General features: G+C 38.3%; 1 protein-coding gene across 7 annotated transcripts in view; it reads right to left on the bottom strand.

Moving 5' to 3' along the window:
• Positions 1 to 1,903: 1,903 nt before the first annotated feature.
• The window catches only part of pds5a (PDS5 cohesin associated factor A), a 163,786-nt gene continuing 145,000 nt past the window's right edge, over positions 1,904 to 20,689 (bottom strand). For 4 of the 7 annotated variants that reach the window (XM_078399715.1, XM_078399706.1, XM_078399723.1 and 1 more), the window contains 7 exons: positions 19,462 to 19,581; positions 17,807 to 17,869; positions 16,669 to 16,814; positions 10,078 to 10,195; positions 8,985 to 9,340; positions 8,561 to 8,711; positions 1,904 to 6,740 (listed from right to left, as the gene is read on the bottom strand). In XM_078399715.1, coding sequence (XP_078255841.1) covers positions 6,696 to 6,740; positions 8,561 to 8,711; positions 8,985 to 9,340; positions 10,078 to 10,195; positions 16,669 to 16,814; positions 17,807 to 17,869; positions 19,462 to 19,581 — 999 coding nt within the window. In that variant the 3' untranslated portion in view covers positions 1,904 to 6,695. The remainder of the gene's footprint in view (positions 6,741 to 8,560; positions 8,712 to 8,984; positions 9,341 to 10,077; positions 10,196 to 16,668; positions 16,815 to 17,806; positions 17,870 to 19,461; positions 19,582 to 20,689) is intronic. The other 3 variants (XM_078399742.1, XM_078399733.1, XM_078399752.1) reach the window with 3 other exon arrangements.

The raw sequence follows: 20,689 nt of genomic DNA, 5'->3' as shown, positions 1-20,689 counted from the left end.
CAATTGGAATTAACCAGAAATGAACAGCAGCACAGTAGTTGTAGCCCGTTTGAACAATAACATAGCCCGAACTGAAGATATGGAGAGATTGCAAATCCTATATTGCAGCCTCGAAACTTAATTAATTAAATATCTGAAATCTGTTATGATCAGTGATCATAAAATTCCATCTGATTGACTAGGTATTCTGATAGTCTACCTGGGTCTGGCCCAAACAAACAGTCCTGGACAGTCTAATAGTTAAACCAAACCACAATGACACAAATAATGCCACATAGACCATGCATTGGTTCAGGATACCACCAGTTCATTCTACACCTTCCTCAAGTGCAGGTAAATGTGGAGTTATTCTGCACCTTATTTAAGAAACAGCTTGACCTAATCACACTCTACAAACATGTTTTGACCAACAGAGACTCTTCTATTAGAATTCCCCAGAAATTAGAAGGCTGGTATTTATTGGTGGCCAATCTTCTCAGCCTAGCCGTATCCTGGCACCAACCATCCTTTGTAGAACGGGGCAGAGGGACATAGGAATTCCCATCAATCAACTGCATGTTCATCATGACCTGGAAATGTAATTCATGCCCATTTATTGCCACTAGGTCAACGACCTCAACCAAAACATAAAATGGGAAAAATCGTTCAAGAAATGGAAAGCTGAGTATTTCCTTTAGAGCAATTAGCATGGACGATAACTGCTAATCTATCCCTATATGCCCTACAAAATTAAATTGTCATTTTATGATACTTGTAATTTATTTGGAGTTTGATTTTACTTGTCGTCTCTGCTCCAGTTAATCATGAGTAATAAAAGATAATGCACATTTGAATCCTATTTTGTTTGCTTTCTTCATCTGTGACTGTTTTTAAGCAACATACTTAATATAATGAACACGTGTACCAATACATTGTTATCCACATTTTCTGAAGAAGCTAATGTCAGTGCATTAGGTCCAAATGAGCTACTGTTTAATTTATAACTTATTTTCAAATATCAAATAAAATCCGAGAGTTTTAACAGAAATGGTTTAATTAACAAGTGCCACAAATAACATTGTAGTCCCTGAAATTTAAAAAAAATGCAGGTGCTGGAAATCTGAAAAAAATCAGCAAAATGATGGAAACACTCAGGTGGTCAGACAGCATCTGTGGAAAGAGAAATGAGGTTTCAGGTTGAAAACCCTTTAATACGAAACATTAGTTCTGTTTCTCTTTCTACAAACATTCCCTGAAAGGTTGACTTTCCACACTTGAGCTTAAAAAAATTGTCAGTAGTTTAAAGTAATCGTCATTCCTTCTGTAAATTTAACAATGTGTAACTGGCAAGAGTTGTTATGGGGACAAAGCATTGTTGTCCAAACATTAGAGAAGATGACTGAGAAATACAAGTATTGTTTGATCACTCTTGCATTACTGGCTTTGCCATATTGCACTGCAGTAGAAGTATTTTGATCAGTTTGTAAATAGTTCCAACACTGGTAGTGTTGTGAATAAGGTCTTGAACAAACTATAAAATATGCTACTACAAAAAAAAAATTGATCTGGGAAATTTTAAGCTGACGGGTATTTCTATTCCCTGCCCCCCTCCCTTCAAGTTATAGTTATAACGTTCACATAGTAGTTATAGAGAGTTTTTCAATTATATACCCAAATCTAGACAATATCATGCGTGGGTAAAGTACTTTGGGGCAGATAAACCTGATGTTTTGTATTGTTGCATTAAATTGGTCATCTTCAATGTAGTGTGCTCTGAATAACAGTTTTTTTCTGATCACTACCAAAAATCAGTTGAATAATTTTTGTTCAGCATCAAATTAATTCTACATCTTAATGTTGCTCAATCTTCTTTAAGTGTACATCCCTGTGACCATGTAAATTCTGGACAATTGGAAAAACATACTACTTAAGAATGTTATTTATTTGGATGAAATTAGTATTTTAGAACTGATTGGCTGTACAATAATTTTTACAAAATAATGCATCAGGGCAAAAATATGGTGCAGGATAAACAAACATGTCCCATTTCAGAAATCCTGCTTTTAACATGTAATTGAAAGTATTATAACTCTTCCCCATCCCATCTCTAACGACTCTCACTCACATTACTCGATATACATCCTGGACACTTCTCCATTGAATGCTTATTGGCAAGGGTCAACAATGGGGATAAACATGACAATTTCCTCTTCTTGCCGCCTACATCCTCCCTTACGATAAAACTTAGTATCACTCAGGAACAGACTAGTTCTAGTAATAGTTCAGTTATTTATTGGAAGAGCCCACTGACACATTGAGAATTGGAAAAATGAATTACGTATACAGAAATTTATTTGTATTCAAATCATATGCATTACTTCAAAATAAAACATATTTGATCATTACCAGCATTGGTCCCTAAATCAGAATGTGACAAAACTCACATTAGTTTCTTTCCTTAATCTTTTATTTCAAGTGATTGCCAAAAAAAAAAAAAATTCCATTCACACTTTGAAACTGCAAAAGAAGCAAACCCTTTGCCAAATGGAAGCCTTTAATAGTCAATTAAAATTAGGCCACAAGCTTTATTTCTTGTGCTTTGAGGGAAAAAAAGCCCTGTGTATCACCACTGCCCTCCTTCCACTTTCCATTAATCACTCAGTTTACATCTTTCTTGGGTATTTGCTGGCAAACTAGTGGATATCACCTACTGTAATTTTTGCTGGGATCTGCTGCTATAATTAATTGGTGGAGCTCAAGAGTACATTTCTCCAGAAAATATTAAGATTTATTGGTGGGGCTTGATGTCTTTCCAAAGGCATGTTCTTTAGAAAAGTATCCAAGCGATTGTCTTTGGACATTTGCTGCCTGTTTCACGACCAAAAGTTAATTACCAAAAACGTTCATTGCTAAGATGAAAATCAAAGACTGCAGATACTGGAAATCTAAAATCCCAACAGATCACTAGAAATATCAACCGTTTCTCTTTCCACAGATGCCACCTAGCCTGTTGAGTGTTTCCAACACTGTTCTTAATTACCAAAACACTGACTCTCCTAAATCACATTTCCCCAAACATTATTCATTCTGTGGAGATGTTTCTGGAAGCAGCAAAATTGATCTGTAATGTCAATACGATTAGTCCAATACACCCAGCTAGGGGCAAAGTATACCTGCATCTTTAATTTATTTCTCAAACAGCAAATTCCCTCTTTTCCAAGTGGAACAGCAGCTTTGGACACATTCAGATTTTTTTAATATAAAGAAAACAGTAGAATCTACAAAATTCCCATTAAAATAAATACTTGCAACATCTCCGCTAAGGCTTTCCATGGGTAATAAAAGAGTTCCATTTTTACATGTTCATAATTGGATTTTGTCCCCAAGTCAAAAAATGCACAAACATCACTCAATATCTTAGCCAGACTGCCACAGTGTTATGAGTGGCAACAAAACACATACAGATAAGAAAGAACAATTCCTCAAAGTGGAGAAAGAAACCAGATGTGTTGTTTGCAGATTGTCTTTTGAATTTAATATTATGGGAGCTTGTTCGTGTGTACAGGTGTCCATAGGCCAGGCATTTGTAACCCAGGAACAGCATGCACACCCCAACCACTCGCCTCCCCACCTTCAAACGCACACATTTTCATGGAGACCAAATACTTAGGCAATTTGAAACCCTGTTCTATTCTTGATTTTTTTAAAACTAGATTTAAAATTTAGTTTCAAATAAAACAAGGGCTTTCTCAATTTACTTCTATTAATTTTCTAGGTAAAGAACATTGAATTCGAAAAGTTCCTTGCCAGATAGTGTGCAAGTCTAAAGACAAATATCATCTTTGTCATAAATTGCCAAAACTCAAGATGTTTTGTTTTCCTGCAACACAAACACCCCTTGCTCGAACTTTGACCAGCAGCTAATGAGATGGGGCGTACTTATCAGACTAGTCATTCAGCAAACAGGACAATTGCATTAAATTATTTTTGAGAGTTTAAAGCTAGGGCTATTCTGCTTAAATCATGGAATCAGATGCCAGAAACATCATTGAAATTGTACAAACTTAACAGGTCTGGTAAGGCACTATTCAGAACTGGTGGAAAATCAGTTATATGTTTTGAAAAAGAGCAAATTAAAAAATGGTACCTGCCTTGACACGGTGATTACTTGTGTTTAACTGCAAATTCCAAAGTTGGGCAGTTAACGTTTCCGTATTATTTGCAGAGTCTGATAAAATGGTGTTTTATTTCCATGCACTTAAACTGAACATGGGAGAAGAAAATTTACATAAAAGCTAAGGGATTATATACAGCGTTATTTAGAGATACAGGATAATGGAGTTTAAATTTAAAACTGATGTTGGTACTCGTCATTAAATTAAATAAAAGCCAGCCCCACGGTATGTTTGGATAACTTTGGATTAATGTAATTCTCAATTCTTTGATTTATGTAGCATTAATATAACTCAACATGAATCAGTAAACTAATCGCACACAGTAACATTTATGGCTTGGGTCTGCTCAATCTCTTAAAGGCATGGAGTTAAGGACAGCTCTCTGGTCTTTCAGAAAGGACGATGGTTGAAAGAAAATGTCATAGGCACAGTCCAACAGCTCAGGAAAAATGCATGTCTAACATTTCCTGTCTAATATGCATTTCTTGGTGAAGTGTGTTGGGTGGAGGAAAATGCAAGAGGTTCAGGTTCATGCTATATGGTAGAGATGGATTAAATTTCCCAGTTGTCTAAATAGGCTCATCCTCCCTGGACAGTTTCTCCTTCCCCGCTCCTGACTCCAGACCATTAAATTTTTTAAAGATAGTCTGAATTACTTTTAATATCCATCTCTCGCTGTTAATCTGTCCTGTTTTGGTTATTCAGGAGTACAGGTTTTGAGAGAGAGAAACAGAAACCAGGAGACACCTAAGAAGCATTTATTTCTTTATGCAACAAAAACTTAAATATGATCATGTGTACATCAAAATGTACACATTAACTACAATGAACAATGTCTGGAATCATAACATTGATGCAACTGCAAATAATTTCACCAAAATAAACAAAGATGAATGTGAACTGGGAGACAAACTAGTGAAAAATAGCTTAAAAAATTCAACATATCAATAAAACACTCACTTCAATGCATTAACAATTTGAACTGTTGAACTGTCTTCGCAAGCTGCCAAAATCCATTTTTTTTTCTCTAGAACACTTCATTTTTTACATCATTGGTTACAGAGCCTGGTAACTTGAACAACTCGTCATAAAACTGGTCTTTCAAAAGTACCTCATTCACTTCAAGATCTGATACAAAAATCTGAAACTCAAAAAGTTTCCGTTACCTTTCAGAGCAATATAGTTTTATAAGAAAGTAGAACATAAAAGGCCTCTTGATAAAATTTCATAAATTAAAAGTACTAAAAGCAGGTTTTAAAAAGTAATGTTGGGATAGAGGAAATGCTTTAAAATCCTGTTCTAATTTTGATTCTTTCCACTATTCAACGTTAGGTGAAATTCACGAAAACCCTTTAAATAGAGTACTGAACTCCCCACTGGGACCCTTGAAACCACAAATTAAAACACTTGCTTGAACATTTGAATTTGGCTTGCTGTAAAGGTTAAGCTTGACCAATGCTCAGTCAAGCTGCCAGATAGGAGAGCGTTGTTGTATAGCATGCTCGGCCATGGAAGGGAGGGGTACACAGAAAGGCGCAGCAGCCCAATTCCATCCTAGAAAGCGTGCTGGCATGTTGGCCAACTAAATCAGCACATTGGCAACTGTGAAGAAATGCTTGGATCAGATTAGCCCCACTTTCCCTGGTAGAGGAAAACACGAGGATACATTGAGGGAATAATTATTTAAAAGGCAGCATTTGCAAAACAACTGCTATCACCAGATTTAAGTCTCTATTCACAAAAAAATCCTGTGCAAGTTTCATTAACTGTCAATATGAATTACACAAAAACATTTTTGCAAACACAGATTCTGGACAGTATACAGATACAGAGATCTTGCTGAGATTCATTTTATAAAGGATAAAACAATGTGGACTCAGTGCAAATTTTAGAGAACAGTGTCAAAAATATCCCCAACTTAATGGCAGACTTCAGTATTACACCTTTTAAATCTTTACTACAACGTTTATGGCAGTAGCTTCAACATATTCAACTGCTCTTTTATCCACAGCTTTATTCTTTCACTCACCAAAATCAAATTATATTCAAATTGGGACTATTTTAAATAATACAAATGCTTCTGCTTGCAAAAATGAATAGTAACATGTGACTTTATAATGCACCATTGCCGACTTCATAAGTCAGTATAATAACTTACTTTGGAAGGTAAAACTGTTGCAGCAAATTACTAAAGCATAATTAAAATGGTTACATAAGACATTTGTAACAAAATCTTAATCTAGTGATTATTTTTAAGAGTGTCAATAATTGTTAAGTAATCTTAACATCTAAAGATACTTCATAAAAATAATCTCACGGAATTACAATGCCGACCCTACAACATTGCAAAAGTTAAATTTTCAGTTAAAATTTAAATGAATGAGTTCAATAATATCTTCTCAATATATAACCCAAACTCTGATGCAGTGTTGTCCTGATATTTCGAGGGTGAGGAGTTGTGTAAACTAATTTAAGATTTAGTATAGTATCTCAATCCTTTTATGTGGTACATTTCCCCAAGTGGCAAGGAATACTTCTTTTCTACAGCCTTTGTCTCCTTCCCTTTGGCATGGGCTTTCTTCTTACCTACACAAAAAAGGAAAATATTTTAGAAAGTAAAATAAATGTGCCTTACTAAATAGATACTTCCTCAAATTGCTTTATGCAATTATGTCTTCTATTAGATGAAAGATAAATACATTAAGGCTGAGACCCTTAATTTCCACCAATCCACATCTGAAAAATTTTGAAACCTATGATGACTAGCATTTCTCCAGCAAACTGACTAAGAGAAAATTATTTCTTCTTAACACCTTAATAATTCTATGCTGGGAATAGGCAAAATATAGACCTAGGATGTATATGAAAGCCAGACAGTAAATGGAAAAGATTTTCTTTTCAAGACACAAGGGGAGGCATGGTGGCGCAGACGTGGAGTGACTGCCTTACCACGCCAGAAACCCGTGTTCGTTCCTGACTATGGGTGCTTGCCTGTACAGAGTTTGTACGTTCTTCATGTGACCAGAGTAGGTTTTCTCCGGGATCTCCAGTTTCTTCCGACACTCCAAAGACACAGGTTTGTCGGTTAATTGGTTTTGTATAATTGTAAATTGCCCTTAGTGTGCGTAGGATAATGTAAGTGCGCAGAGATCTCTGGTTGGTGCGGACCCAGTGGACCGATACTGCGCTGTAACTAAACTAAACACAAGAAAAAAAGTACAACCAACTTTCTTCAGTACCATACTCCCTAACACATCTGATGGTATTTACATCTTTTAAAAATGTTTTCTGGAAGATAATTTAGAATAATTGTAAAAAATTCCAAATATACTGATTGTTGGGTGGTTGCATCTTTGTTTGGAATGGTGTTAAGATCCACTTGTGCCTACATGAAGATCACTTTGCCCAGATGTTAGAGTTTCAATTATCGTTAACCCAGTCACAATACTGGTGAATGAAACTGGTTCAGAGCCAATTTTAAGGCAGTCTTTAGATTGCACTGGTCCACACACTCAAAATACAAATCTTGTTTTCCTTTTTCAGATCAATGGTTGCCAAAAATAATCTTTGTTATAATCGTGGAATTTTTCGATTTGGCGAGGACTTCCTACTTTTTAATGTGGAAATCCAAATAGTGGAATTTGGTAGGAGTAGACACACCCAGGGAATCCAATTTATCCTTGACTGTAATCAAGACTGGTTATTTAAAACCCACTGCCTTGAAACATTCTTAACAGATTGCATTTGCTTATAAATGTGGCCATCACATTTTCCACAGAAACAACGTAGATTTTGAATCAATTTTGATTGTGATGCTAGTTAACATAATCAAGATTCGAATTTCTGCGCTTTGACTGTGATTGCCTATTTTACTCAGAAACTTACTTCAGGAATTAATGTTTTGCTAAAGAGAGAAAATAATGACAGTTGATCTTGACTGGGTAGTACAATGGCACAGCTGATAGGGCTGCTGCCTCATAAGTCCAGCAGCGGTCAAGTTTTAATCCCGACCTCAAGTGTTGTCCATGTGGAGTTTGCACGTTTCCACTGTGATCAAGTGGTTTGCCACCAGTTGCCCCCCACATCACAAAGATGTGCAGGTTCGGAAGTTAATTGGGCACTGTAAATTGCCCCGAGTGTTGGGAGGCAGTAACATCTGGAGGTAGTTGATTAGATTGTGGGGACAGTGGATCACAGGAAGAATTGTGGAAGAATGGGATAGATTTGTGAGCTGGCACACGTGTTCAAATGGTCTTCCCCAATGTTGTAACAAAATATGATGTATAATACAAATACACAAAGTATTCCATTTGGACATTTTTACTTACTATAATGACACTACTCTTAATGTCAACATGCTATCTCCTCCAATAAGACTTTAAAACTGCTCATTATTACTACTGCACCTTTAGGAAGCTTCCCTCTGCTAGCTTTGGGTTATCAATCTCATTCTGACTGCTCTCACAGGATTTGAACAAATCCAGTTCCTCAGCTGAACTTTCTGGAGTTGACTCTAGTTCCATCACTGAGTATCCATCACTGTCCAATACCTGGATTCTGAAAAATAAGGAGGACTAGAATTCAGTAACAGGAACTTATTTTAATTCATTCACAGGACAGGGTGTCTCCTGCAAACCCAGCACTTTTGCCCACCCTTTCTTTTTCTGTAGTCGATCTGCTCTCTTCCCTTACACTTACATATTACACTTCAAGCTGCAACAACTTGATAAAACCTCTTAAGAGGGGGCAAAAGGATATAAAATCACAGAACAGATTAAATAGGGACCTGCACATTCATCAGATTTCTTTCTCATTACAATAACAAATTACCTTTGTAGATCCATCTGTCTCTGTGCTGGTGCTCTCTTAACATTTGTTTCTTGCTGTTTTGGTACTTTAATAGTTGTTGTTTCTGGTTCTGCAGGGCTTTCCTGGGTGGCTGCAACTCTTTTCCTGCCTCTCCCTGATGGTTTGTTTGTATCTGCATTCTTTGCAGAATTACTTTCTGACACAGCTTTGGGAGGACGACCTCGTCTTGCTTTGGGGGGAACTGGTGCTGCAGTCTCTTCAGATTTCTTCTCTTCTGGTATCTGTTGAATATTTTCTGAGCCAGCTGCAGGTGCTGTCCTTTTCTTTCCACGTTCTGTACTGGTCTGTGGTGGTAAAGACTGTTCAGAGGACATCTCCTGTTATAAGGAGGACAGAACGTACACAGAACTATGCATAATATCACACTAGATAATTACAAGAAATGCTAACTGATGTTATTTCTGCACTTGAGTTTTATGTTAAACAATCTATGGAAAAATTAGATTAGATAAAGTTAAATGGTATTTTAAAATAAATATCCATGTGAAAAACAGGAGTGTTTTATAAAATCTCAAACAAATAAAAATGTACTTAAAAAGAGAATGAAATATTCAAAACCTCAGTCGAAAAATCACTGATATAACATACCTAATGAATTCGCCAAGATCAAATTTTACTGAGCTGGGATTAATACCTTTTCTTGTTAGTTAACAATTGTACGTAAAGTGAAAGGTGGCTAGAAGCATAGAGGTTATTTTTCTGACTGGGTGACTAAGTGCATATAGTCTCCACATATTTGTTTCAAGCCAGCACTTTTCCTGTCATGTGGCCATGTTCTTTATTTCAGAATGATTTCTGCACTGCTCTGATAGACAGACTGCAGTAGAGGTTGAAATGACTTCATCCTCTTCAACTTCATTCTATTAAATCTTTGAGAAGGAACACTTTACAAAACTATAATGCCAACATTAAATTTTTCTTTGAATAGGCTGGGGCAATATGCTTCAAGATGACACTAAGCTAGCAATATTTCATTCTCCTTAAAGTTTTTTTAAGATCTGGATGCAAGAATGAATGTCATGGTGACCCAGAACCCTGCACCCAAACAAAGTACCTTATTTTTAACTGGTTCATCTTTCTTGTCTGTTTTAGCTGGGACCATTGTAAGCAATATTACTGGATGTTCTTCATTTTCGCTAACTTCAGTTTCTGGAACTTCTGAATTTTGTTCCCTGCGATACAGTAAATAAAAACAATTAAGTCATCAGCAATCCATAATAACCAATATGATTTTTCAAATCTACACCTAACAGCAGCAGCTTTAATGAAATTTCCATCTGTAACTAACACTAATGAAATGTGGATGGAGCCCTCACCTGTGCCTCCTCTGTGTCCCGCAGTCTAATCTCGTCTTTCCCTCCCCCCCGCTCACCCCCTGATAAAATAGGGATAAGCGATTCTCTGATCCTTGCCGTTCACCCCATTAGCCTCCACAGCCAACACATCATTCTCCAACATTTTTGCGAGCTTCAATTACATCTTCCACCCTTTTCTGCTTTCTGCAAAGATCATTCTCTCCGTGACTCCTTAGAGCCATAGAGTGATACAGTGTGGAAACAGGCCCTTCGGCCCACAATGTCCCACACCGGCCAACAATGTCCCAGCTACGCGAGTCCCACTTGCCTGCACTTTGTCCATATACCTCCAAGCAATGTACCTGTCTAACTGTCTCTTTAACGAAGGGATAGTCCCAGCCTCAACTACCTCCTCCGGCAGCTTGTTCCGTACACCCACCTTCACCTTGAACCTATGTCCTCTGGTCCTCAATTCCCCGACTCTGGGCATTTACCCGATCTATTCCTCTCATGATTTTGTACACCATTTGGTTACCACTCCCTAGACATTTTCCCTTATAACCGGTGTACCTAAACCACCTCCTTCACCTCCAGTCAGGGACTCCAAGAACTCTCCCAGGCCAGACAGAGGTTTACATGCACCTATTCCATTCTTGTCAATGGCATTTGCTGCTCTCGATGCGACTTCCTTTGGTCTTGGAGACCAAACATAGATTATTAGGTAACCGCTTTGCCGAACATACACATTCTGCCTCACAGCGCAAGGTGGAGGTTTTGGTTACGAGTCATTTTAATTCTCCTTCCCATTCCCACACCGACTTGTCTGTCCATTGTCAGAATGAGGCCACATGCAAACTGAAAGAACAGCTCTTCATATTCTGACTGGGTAGCCTATAACCCAATGGCATGAAATTGAGTTCACCAATTTCAGGTAATCCCACCTAAACCCACTCATTATCCAGCTTACAAACCTAAACCCACTCATTATCCAGCTTACACACACACACACCTTACTTTCCAAACTCCCTGCCACCATCAATCATTTATTTCCCTTTTCCTCACTCCATACACTTATCACCTATTCCAACTCCAGATCTATTTTCCTCTCTCTCCTTCCCCATCCTCTAACACCCACCATCCCTAACTCCAGTTCTTCATTTACATACCATATTCCTCTCTTCTCAGTTTCCATCATTTGCATCCTTTTTCTTCTCCATTTATCACCTCCAGCCTTGGTTACTATCTCCACCCTTCTCTCCCCCAGTTCTCATCTGCTAATCAACCCGAACTGGGATCACTCGCCAGATCTTGCCCCACTCTTTCCTCTCATCTATTACTACCAGGTATCTCCCCTCTAGTCCAGACTGATGTAGAATGCTAACCCAAACCGTGACCTGTCCATTTCCTCCACAGATGTTGCCTGACCAGCCATGTTCCCCCAGCAGCTTGTTTATTGTTTAAGATTCCAGAATCTGCAATCTATTGATAACTGTTAATGATTTGGATGATGGAATTAGAAGTAACACTAGCAAGTTTGCAGATGCCACAAAGCTGGGTGGCAGTGTGAACTGCGAAGAGGATGTTAGGAGGTTGCAGGGTGACTTGGACAGGTTGAGTGAGTGGGCAGATGCATGATAATGTAGATAAATGTAAGGTTATCCACTTTGGTGGCAAAACAAGGAGGCAGATTATTATCTCAATGGTGTCAGATTAGGTAATGGAGAAGTGTAACAAGACGGTGTCCTTGTACACCAGTCACTGAAAGTAAGCGTGTAGGTAAAGCAGGCAGTGAAGAAAGCTAATGGCATGTTGGCCTTCATAACGAGAGGATTTGATCATAAGTTATATAGATAAGGCCCTGGTGAGATCACATCTGGAGAATTGTGTGCCGTTTTGGTCTCCTAATTTGAGGAAGGACGTCCTTGCTATTGAGGCAGTGCAGCATAGGTTCACGAGGTTAATCCCTGGGATGGAGGGACTGTCATATGAGGAAAGATTGGAAAGACTGGGCTTGTATTCACTGGAGTTTAGAAGGATGAGAGGGGATCTTATAGAGATGTATAGAATTATAAAAGGACTGGACAAGCTAGATGCAGGAAAAATGTTCCCAATGTTGGGCGAGTCCAGAACCCGGGGCCACAGTCTAAGAATAAAGGGGAGGCCATTTAAAACTGAGGTGAGAAGAAACTTTTTCACCCAGAGAGTTGTGAACTTGTGGAATTTTCTGCCGCAGAAGGCAGTGGAGGCCAATTCACTGGATGAATTTAAGAGAGTTAGGTAGAGTTCTAGGGGCTAATGGAGTCAAGGGATATGGGGAGAAGGCAGGCACAGATTACTGATTGTAGATGATCAGCCATGATCACAATGAATGGCGGTGCTGGCTCAAAAGGCCTCCTCCTGCACCTATTTTCCATGTTTCTGTTAAAAAGTGATTTACGTACAGAGCAATTGCAATAGGTCAAATAAATAAATAAACTCAAAGTATTCAACTAAAGTTATTATAAAGGAACCCAAATGAAAGTGGGGTTGTCTGCACAAAATGAGAAAAACAGGACTGGTATTTCAGCTCCTAATGACGACAAAGTATAATTTTATAGTAATGAATGAAAAATCCTTCATGGGAAAGCTTAATTGATTGGCTTCATAAAACAATTCATAATTGCTGATTATAATCATAATTTCATGAAAGCTACTTACAAAATAGATTCATTTTGTCCAGTAGATTTGTGCAAATTATTTTTAGTTTAGAGATACAGCGTGGAAACAGGCCCTTTGGCCCACCGAGTCCACAGAAATTTGTAAAATTAACATAAAATACATAAAATATGATTTTACAAGATAACGAAGGGCTTTTTATTTCAAAAACCAGGAATATGAAGTAATAAATGTGATTGTATTATTTAAAATGAACAGAGATGCAAATTATTAAATTCAAATTCAATGCTTTGAAAACATATTGGATATTGCTTTTAGTCCAAATATGGATATTAGATATATTTACTGCACCAACGCTGAGGTTTATTAGTTTGCAACACCTGTTACTTTAATGTAAAGGGATGCATAATCAAAATGTACAAGCACTGTGGTTTTCCAGCCAAACTACCTCTATTTTGGGTATAAAAACCTACAAAGCCCTCCATAACCTGGCCCCATCCTACCTGACCGACCTCCTCCACAGGCACACTCCCACCTGTACCCTCCGCTCTGCCGCTGCCAATCTCCTATCCCCCCACATCCGGACTAAACTCAGATCCTGGGGGGACAGGGCTTTCTCCATCGCTGCTCCCACCCTATGGAACTCACTACCCCAAACCGTTAGAGACTCCCCCACACTCACCACATTCAAAACATCGCTGAAGTCTCACCTGTTCAGTACTGCCTTCAACCACTGAAGGTCACCTCACCTTCTGTCTCCTTTCTCTGTTCATTTATTTATTTACTTATTTATCTATTTATTCATTTCCCCTATGTTCTCAAAATCTCTGTAAAGCGTCTTTGAGTATATGAAAAGCGCTATATAAATAAAATGTATTATTATTATTATTATTATAAATACAAATCAGAAACTTCCTGCACATGGTGTCCAGAAGTGAACACAATACTGCAGGTGCAGTCCAGCTGGAGCTCTAACAGCTGTAATATCGCATTATATTCCTGGTTTCTTGAAATAAAAGGCCATTTGTTAGCTTGTAAAATTGCATGTCATATATTTTATGCTAACATTTACAGATTTCTGTACTTGGACACTATGTTTGAACATTTATGCTCAACTGTTTTTCTTGGTTCTAAAGTGGATAAGCTCAATTGAATACCAATTATTGCAGTTTTGTCCATTTAATCTGTCAATGCCTATTGCAAATTATTGCTTACACCTGTTCTATGTATCATGTCACCTTGAGACCACATTTTGCCGATGAGTACCGAAACATTATCCTTACTCAATGTGTCCTCTGCATAGCGAATTCCTTATTCAAGCTAACAAGTTGCACCCAACAAGTGTCACCCTTACGTGGCACCCTATTAAATACCTATTCTAAGTAAAACCCCAAGACACAGTTCACCACTCACATTTGTACGATTTAACCTTCACAAACCCACAGGTGTTATCTGATCAGCTCATTTGTCCACACTCTCAATTATATGCCTCTATAGAAAGTCTACATACTTCCACAGGTCAAGTGGAGAGGTCTAGAACTTACATCTTATTTTTATTACCCACCTCAAAAATCTAAACTGAAAGCATATTGGAAGATCGCAACATAAAATGTTTAATTGACCACTTCATTTAACACATTACGGTGAGAAAGCATTAAGTCTTAAACATGTGCCTATCCTTGATCTTACTGAATTTTCCATGAATATTTTTAAAGCTGAATCAAATTAGGCCCCTAACATTTATTTATAGTTTTTGGCACCCATTCTTCAATTTAAAATCTAAAACAAGCTCTTCAGTAAAAAAAGACAGAGTGCTAGAGGAATTCACCAGGTCAGACAGCATCTCTGGAGAACATGAATAGGTAAGGCTTTGGGTCAAAACAGACAGATTGTGGTGGGAAAGGGGGAGGGGCAAGACAAAGCCTGGCAAGTGATAGGTGGATACAGGTGGTGGTGGGTGGGGCTAGGCAGATGGTTGGACAAAGGCCAGGGATGAAAAGAGAAAAAATGTGAGATAAGGAGAGAAGAGATGAGAATTGTGAAGCCAAAAGGAAGGAGTATAGGTGGAAAGGGGCAGGGCAATGAGGGGAAAAGAGAGAAATGGGTGTGAATCCAGGTGGGGCACAGGGAAGAGAGGTGGAAAAAAAGGGGGAAAGGGAGAGGAGAAGTAGGGCATTGTTTGTAGCTTAGTTACCCAAAATTGAAAAATTCAATATTTATACCAATCACTGTCCAATGGCTATCCAACCACTCCCAATAGCTCAGGCTCTCAAGTCCTTGCAAATCTTATCTGCCCTCTTTCCAGCTTAACACTATCCTTCCTTTAGCAGGGTGACCAAAACTGAACATGATAGTCCACATGAGGCCTCAGTAATGTCTTGTACAATTGTAATATAAAGTCACAACTACAATACTCAATACCGAGACTGATGAAGGCCAATGTTCCGAAAGCTTCTTGACCACTCCCATCTCCTGTGACGCACCTTCAAGGAACTATGTCTCTGCACTCCCAGAACCCTCTGCTGTACAACACTGCCATTCATGGTGAAGGTCCTGCCCCGTTTGACTTCCCAAAATGTAACATCTCACACTTATCTGCATTAATTTGTGCTTGTCTCTGTTCAAGGAAGAACCAGAGGGCCATGAGACCTTCCTGGTGTGAGATGGGGGTATAAAGGTAATGGAATCCCCTTTGGGATTTGGAGCTGATTTCTGTGGGGCAGGAGCAGGTAGAAACAAAGGGTGTGCCAAGGCAGTCCTGTTTGTGGATTTTAGGTAGAAACAGTGCAGGGTTGGGAACTTTAGCCTTCATCAGTCTCGGTATTGAAATCTGTGGGGGATGATGGGGGCTCAGAGAGGAGGGTGCTGTAGGGATAGAGGTAGGAGAAGGGAGAAAGACAGCATTGTGATGTTAGTATTGAAGCCCCCTGTTGGAAGGCAGGAGTAGATGGACCAAGGGGAGTCAGTAGCATGGAGACCCCTGGCCAGGAAATCATTTGAGTCGATGACCCCATCCTGGTGCGGGGAGGTTAGGATTGGCAGTCAGTGGTCCCAGCCTGCGCTCCTCAGTAAATTTGCCAATTCATGATTTCAAATTATAGCATCACCAGCACATTTTCTCTACAAGCCACTGCCTTAGCCGTCTCACATGAGCTTTAATTTTACATATATTTCCTACAATATTTTGCACTCTTTACTCTTCTTTACATCTCCCAGTCCATGGAGCATCCAGTGTACACTCTCTTCTTGCTGCAACCATCAGCAAAGAGATACAGAAGCCTTGTCTCATACCTCCAACTCCAAGAACAGCAATCCCCTTGTTCAAGAACAGCAAGTCCCCCCAACCATCAAGTTTTTGAACCTAGTCTTGCTATGGCAACGGAATACTAGACTACTTCTTTGCACTGCCACGGACTTGTTTTTTAAAATATTATTTTGCACTAATGTTTTGTTTTCTTTGCAAAGTCTTTGTCTTGTCCAACTTGTCTAATTTGTGTATAATTTATATTTTTGTCTGAGTCTATGTGTTTATGATGCAGCTGCAATCAAATGCTTAATTGAAACTGTACCTCAGTACTTATCATACAACAATAAACTTGACTGGAATGCCCACAATTTCCAGCTACTATTTCAGTTTGCTGCTTTAACCTTCAGCCAATTTGTCAGTAGTGCAACAAAGAGTAGTGTTAACTTACCTTCCCCTGTTTGTAGCTGGCGAGTTAGGTTCGGAGTTTCCACTTATATTGCTTCCTGTTTCCAACCCCGGTGTTTTGGTTTGTGGCCTTCTACCAGCAGCTGACAAAGGTTTGTTTACTGCACCCAATACTGTTGCTGGTTTGGGCTGTGAAAATTATTAAGTTCCATATGTGTCAAACAATGCAAATATATAATTTCAAATTATACATTATTTAGAAACTGATTTATCAAATAATGCAATTGCTAAATGATTTTATTTAGTATTCTCCAGTTGAAACTATTGCAAATGCATGACCTAACTGGCAAGATGAAAACTAATACATATTTAAAAATTGGGTAGATGATGTTTCGGTATATGAAATACAATCCACTGTAATTAGAGTAATCTTACTATGTAATTGTATAAAAACACATATTATATCCCCCCCCCCCCACGAGATACCAGGTGTGTGGAACATGCTAACATGGTGCCTGGGGAGATGGTACAAAGGCATGGTGCCTGGGGAGATGGTACCAGGTGCAATGGCAGTGTTTAATAGAGGGATACAGAACACAATTAGTTTATATTGGCTTCATAGTCAGTGCAGACATAGTAGGCCAAAAGGCCTATGTGCTATTTGATTTTGATGTACTGGGGGAATGCTGAGATATTAAAAATAGACCATGTTTGTTCTCCCAGGAGGACATGAGATGCAATGGTCCTACTTCGAAATGGGCATTATCACCTGTGTTTGGGTCAAATGTTCCACACGATCCTGGCCAATATTCAGTCACTGGTCATTATCACATCTTTGGGAGTTTGTTGTGCATACATTAACATACTTGCCACATTACAATGTCCTTCAATAATTGGCCTTAAGCAAGCAACATACGGCAAACATTTCTCTTTGTTGCCTATTTTATTTGTAAGCTGTACCTGTAAGCTTTTCACTTCAATCTTTCATTAAATGCAGGCAGGTATGTTAACTTTGAATACTCACAGAGTCAAATATAGAACCATTGTGTATTGCCGAGTATGACATCAGCGGAACAACCTGAACGCCCAAATTATTATTTTCCATTCATAGTACCTTGCACTGAATTTTGGATAGTATTATAATATAGAAGTGTAGCAAAGAGGGTTGTGCTGAGATTTACCTTCCCTGTGAGTAATAGCGTCTTTGCTTCATCTGACAAGTAGCACTTATTATTGCAGGAATCCTAAACAAAAAGCAAAATAATATTCATGAGGCATTAAATCTTTAATCTGTGGAATAAATATTGCAATATGACCTGTTAAAAGAGATTTACGCTGACTTTATTTTGCTACACTAAGGTTATTTCTTCCTCCTATCACTAAATCCCTTTATTATGTATACCATTCCATTCCATTTCCAAAGTGTGTAATTTGGACTATTTTCAGTCTTACATTGACCATGAATTACACATATCTGATACAAATAACCATTTTCTAATTGAGCCTCCCTGTAGTTCACTTGGATGAACTACAAGGAACCGTGAGGTGCTCTGCAACCCACAAACTCGTGGTGTGGTATTTCTCGTATACGATCAAACTGTTTTCACAGTTTAAAGTAAGCAATAAACAAATAGAAATATTAAAATACATCTTTCAACATACAGATGATAAAAATAAATAAATGCTTTCAGGTAATTTTATTATCAACTGGCATTTTAATTATGAGCTAACTCATAAGGCAGAGATAGACAAATTCTTGATTCGAACGGGTGTCAAGGGTTATGGGGAGAAGGAAGGAAAATGGGATTAGGAGACAGAGATCGGCCATGAGGGAATGACGGAGTAGACTCGATAGGCCAAATGGCCTAATTTTACTCCTATAACGTGAACTGCTAATATTCATCGTTTATTGCATGGTTAACATTATCAACAGTCATCAACAGGAGCTATAAGTACATTGTTAAGGTTTTACCCATAGATGGAAATGCACCCAAATATACTCCATAGGAAAGATTATTCCCAGGAGGTTTGGTGCCTTTTAAACTCTAAAATGTTCTACACCGTCAGTGTTTGGTCAATCCTCAGTGAACATTCCGCTTACTTTTCACAATACACAGTTGTGGTATTGATTAAAATCCCTACATTCTGTGTATAAAGATTATACAAGACTATCTGAAGCCAATACTACAGACATCATGAATTGAAAAGGGGCAGTGAAACATTAAACTTCTAATTATAGCAAAAGAGTATAAAACCAATCTTGTTAGTCAGCAACTGACCCCAACTCTCCACTTCTCTTCCGAGTAAGATTGCAACACTCAAATCCTCAAGATCATTTGAATTATAGAAAATAGGTGCAGGAGGAGACCATTAGGCCCTTTGAGCCAGCAATGCCATTCATTGTGATCATGGCTGATCATCCACAATCAGTAACCTGTACCTGCCTTCTCCCCGTATCCCTTGATTCCACTAGCCCCTGGAGCTCTATCTAACTCTCTTTTAAATTCATCCAGTGAATTGGCCTCCACTGCCTTCTGTGGCAGAGAATTCCACAAGTTCACAACTCTCTGGGTGAAAAAGTTTCTTTTCACCTCAGTTTTAAATGGCCTCCCCTTTATTCTTAGACTGTGGCCCCTGGTTTTGGACTCTCCCAACATTGGGAACATTTTGTCCAGTCCTTTTTATAATTTTATATGTCTCTATAAGATCCCCTCTATCACTAGCACTAAGGACTAATCACTAGCACCAAGATATACCCAACTTCAGTTTTGCTAGTGAGAGTATGGCAACAGAGTACCAAACACCCCCTTCTAATATATGAAATAAATGAAGTTACTTTGTCAGGTGGGGTGAAGAACTTCGCTGGCAGTACAGGATCCTTCGGAGAGTCCAGATTATATGTTGTACTTTTGCTTGTGATGACAGTAAGAGCTACATCACACACAATGTAGAGTTTCTGCAAATATAAACAGAATGAAATTTAAAAAAAGAATCGCAAAATGTAAAAAAAAAATTTGCATTCCAAATTTAATATAACCTGTGGAATTTCCAACTCCAGCTCATCTTCTGTGGGACTGTTTAAGGTAGGATGGAAATTTACAAAACATCATACGTTGATATTAAAAAAAACCTAAAATTGTAATAAAAACTTGCAACATCTTTAAGAAACAGAAATAAATAAAACTACAACTGCGGATTAACTGGATTCCATGAGGCAAAATTCTCAGATTTAGAGTATATGTCATCCAGTAAATCACATAGTTCCACGCTCAAAAGCACACATGGAAGTTTGGAATTTGTCTCCATCAAACAGCTCTGCATTGATGGCACCATTTCACAAAACACAGCTTAACCTAACTCCACCATTAAAAAGAGTAGTTAAGATTGAAATTGCGAAGTGATATTTGAAGTATAAACTCAGAATAAGAAACAATGGTCATTTCGATCCCAGTATCTGCTGCCACTGTGTGAAAAGGCGAGGCCAGACATAAATTAATGCTACACTGCAAATGAACAAAAAGACTGAATTATCACAATCTGAAACTGTGAGATCATAGAAATGACTGAACATGTTAGACATCCACTTGTACTACTACTCTTATTTCTCATGAGTCAAAATGTGCTTTGATTGTTTTGTATCATGGACATGGCCTAAATGCATATTTCATCCCCAAATTTTACTGGAAGATTCTTCCTTCAGGTAAGTGCATTTACCCAATTCTAGACATGGCAGATGCATGAATTGCTCAACGGAATGAGCATTAATGTATTTCTCACTGACTTATAAAACAACAACTGTGACTCAGCAATCTACTGCAACACATTAAGAGACTGCACACTGCCCATATCAGGCAGGCCACTGCAGTCCTTCCAAATCTTCTGTTGATGGCCCAGGAGCCATCCATAACAAAATGTGTTTTTTCACCCATGATCAAAAGAACAAGCAGAGAAATTCATCCAGCATCAGGCTCCATTAACTGGACAACTGAAGCCTTTCAACTGAGGCAGTATGAGTGATAAAATTAAAACTTTCCAGAGATTGAGAGAAGTAAATAGCCTATGAA

The sequence above is a fragment of the Rhinoraja longicauda genome, chromosome 1 (assembly GCF_053455715.1).
Source record: "Rhinoraja longicauda isolate Sanriku21f chromosome 1, sRhiLon1.1, whole genome shotgun sequence".
Lineage (NCBI taxonomy): Eukaryota > Metazoa > Chordata > Chondrichthyes > Rajiformes > Arhynchobatidae > Rhinoraja > Rhinoraja longicauda.
Note: the sequence above shows the minus strand (reverse complement) of the source record. Positions and strands in the feature narration are given on the sequence as shown.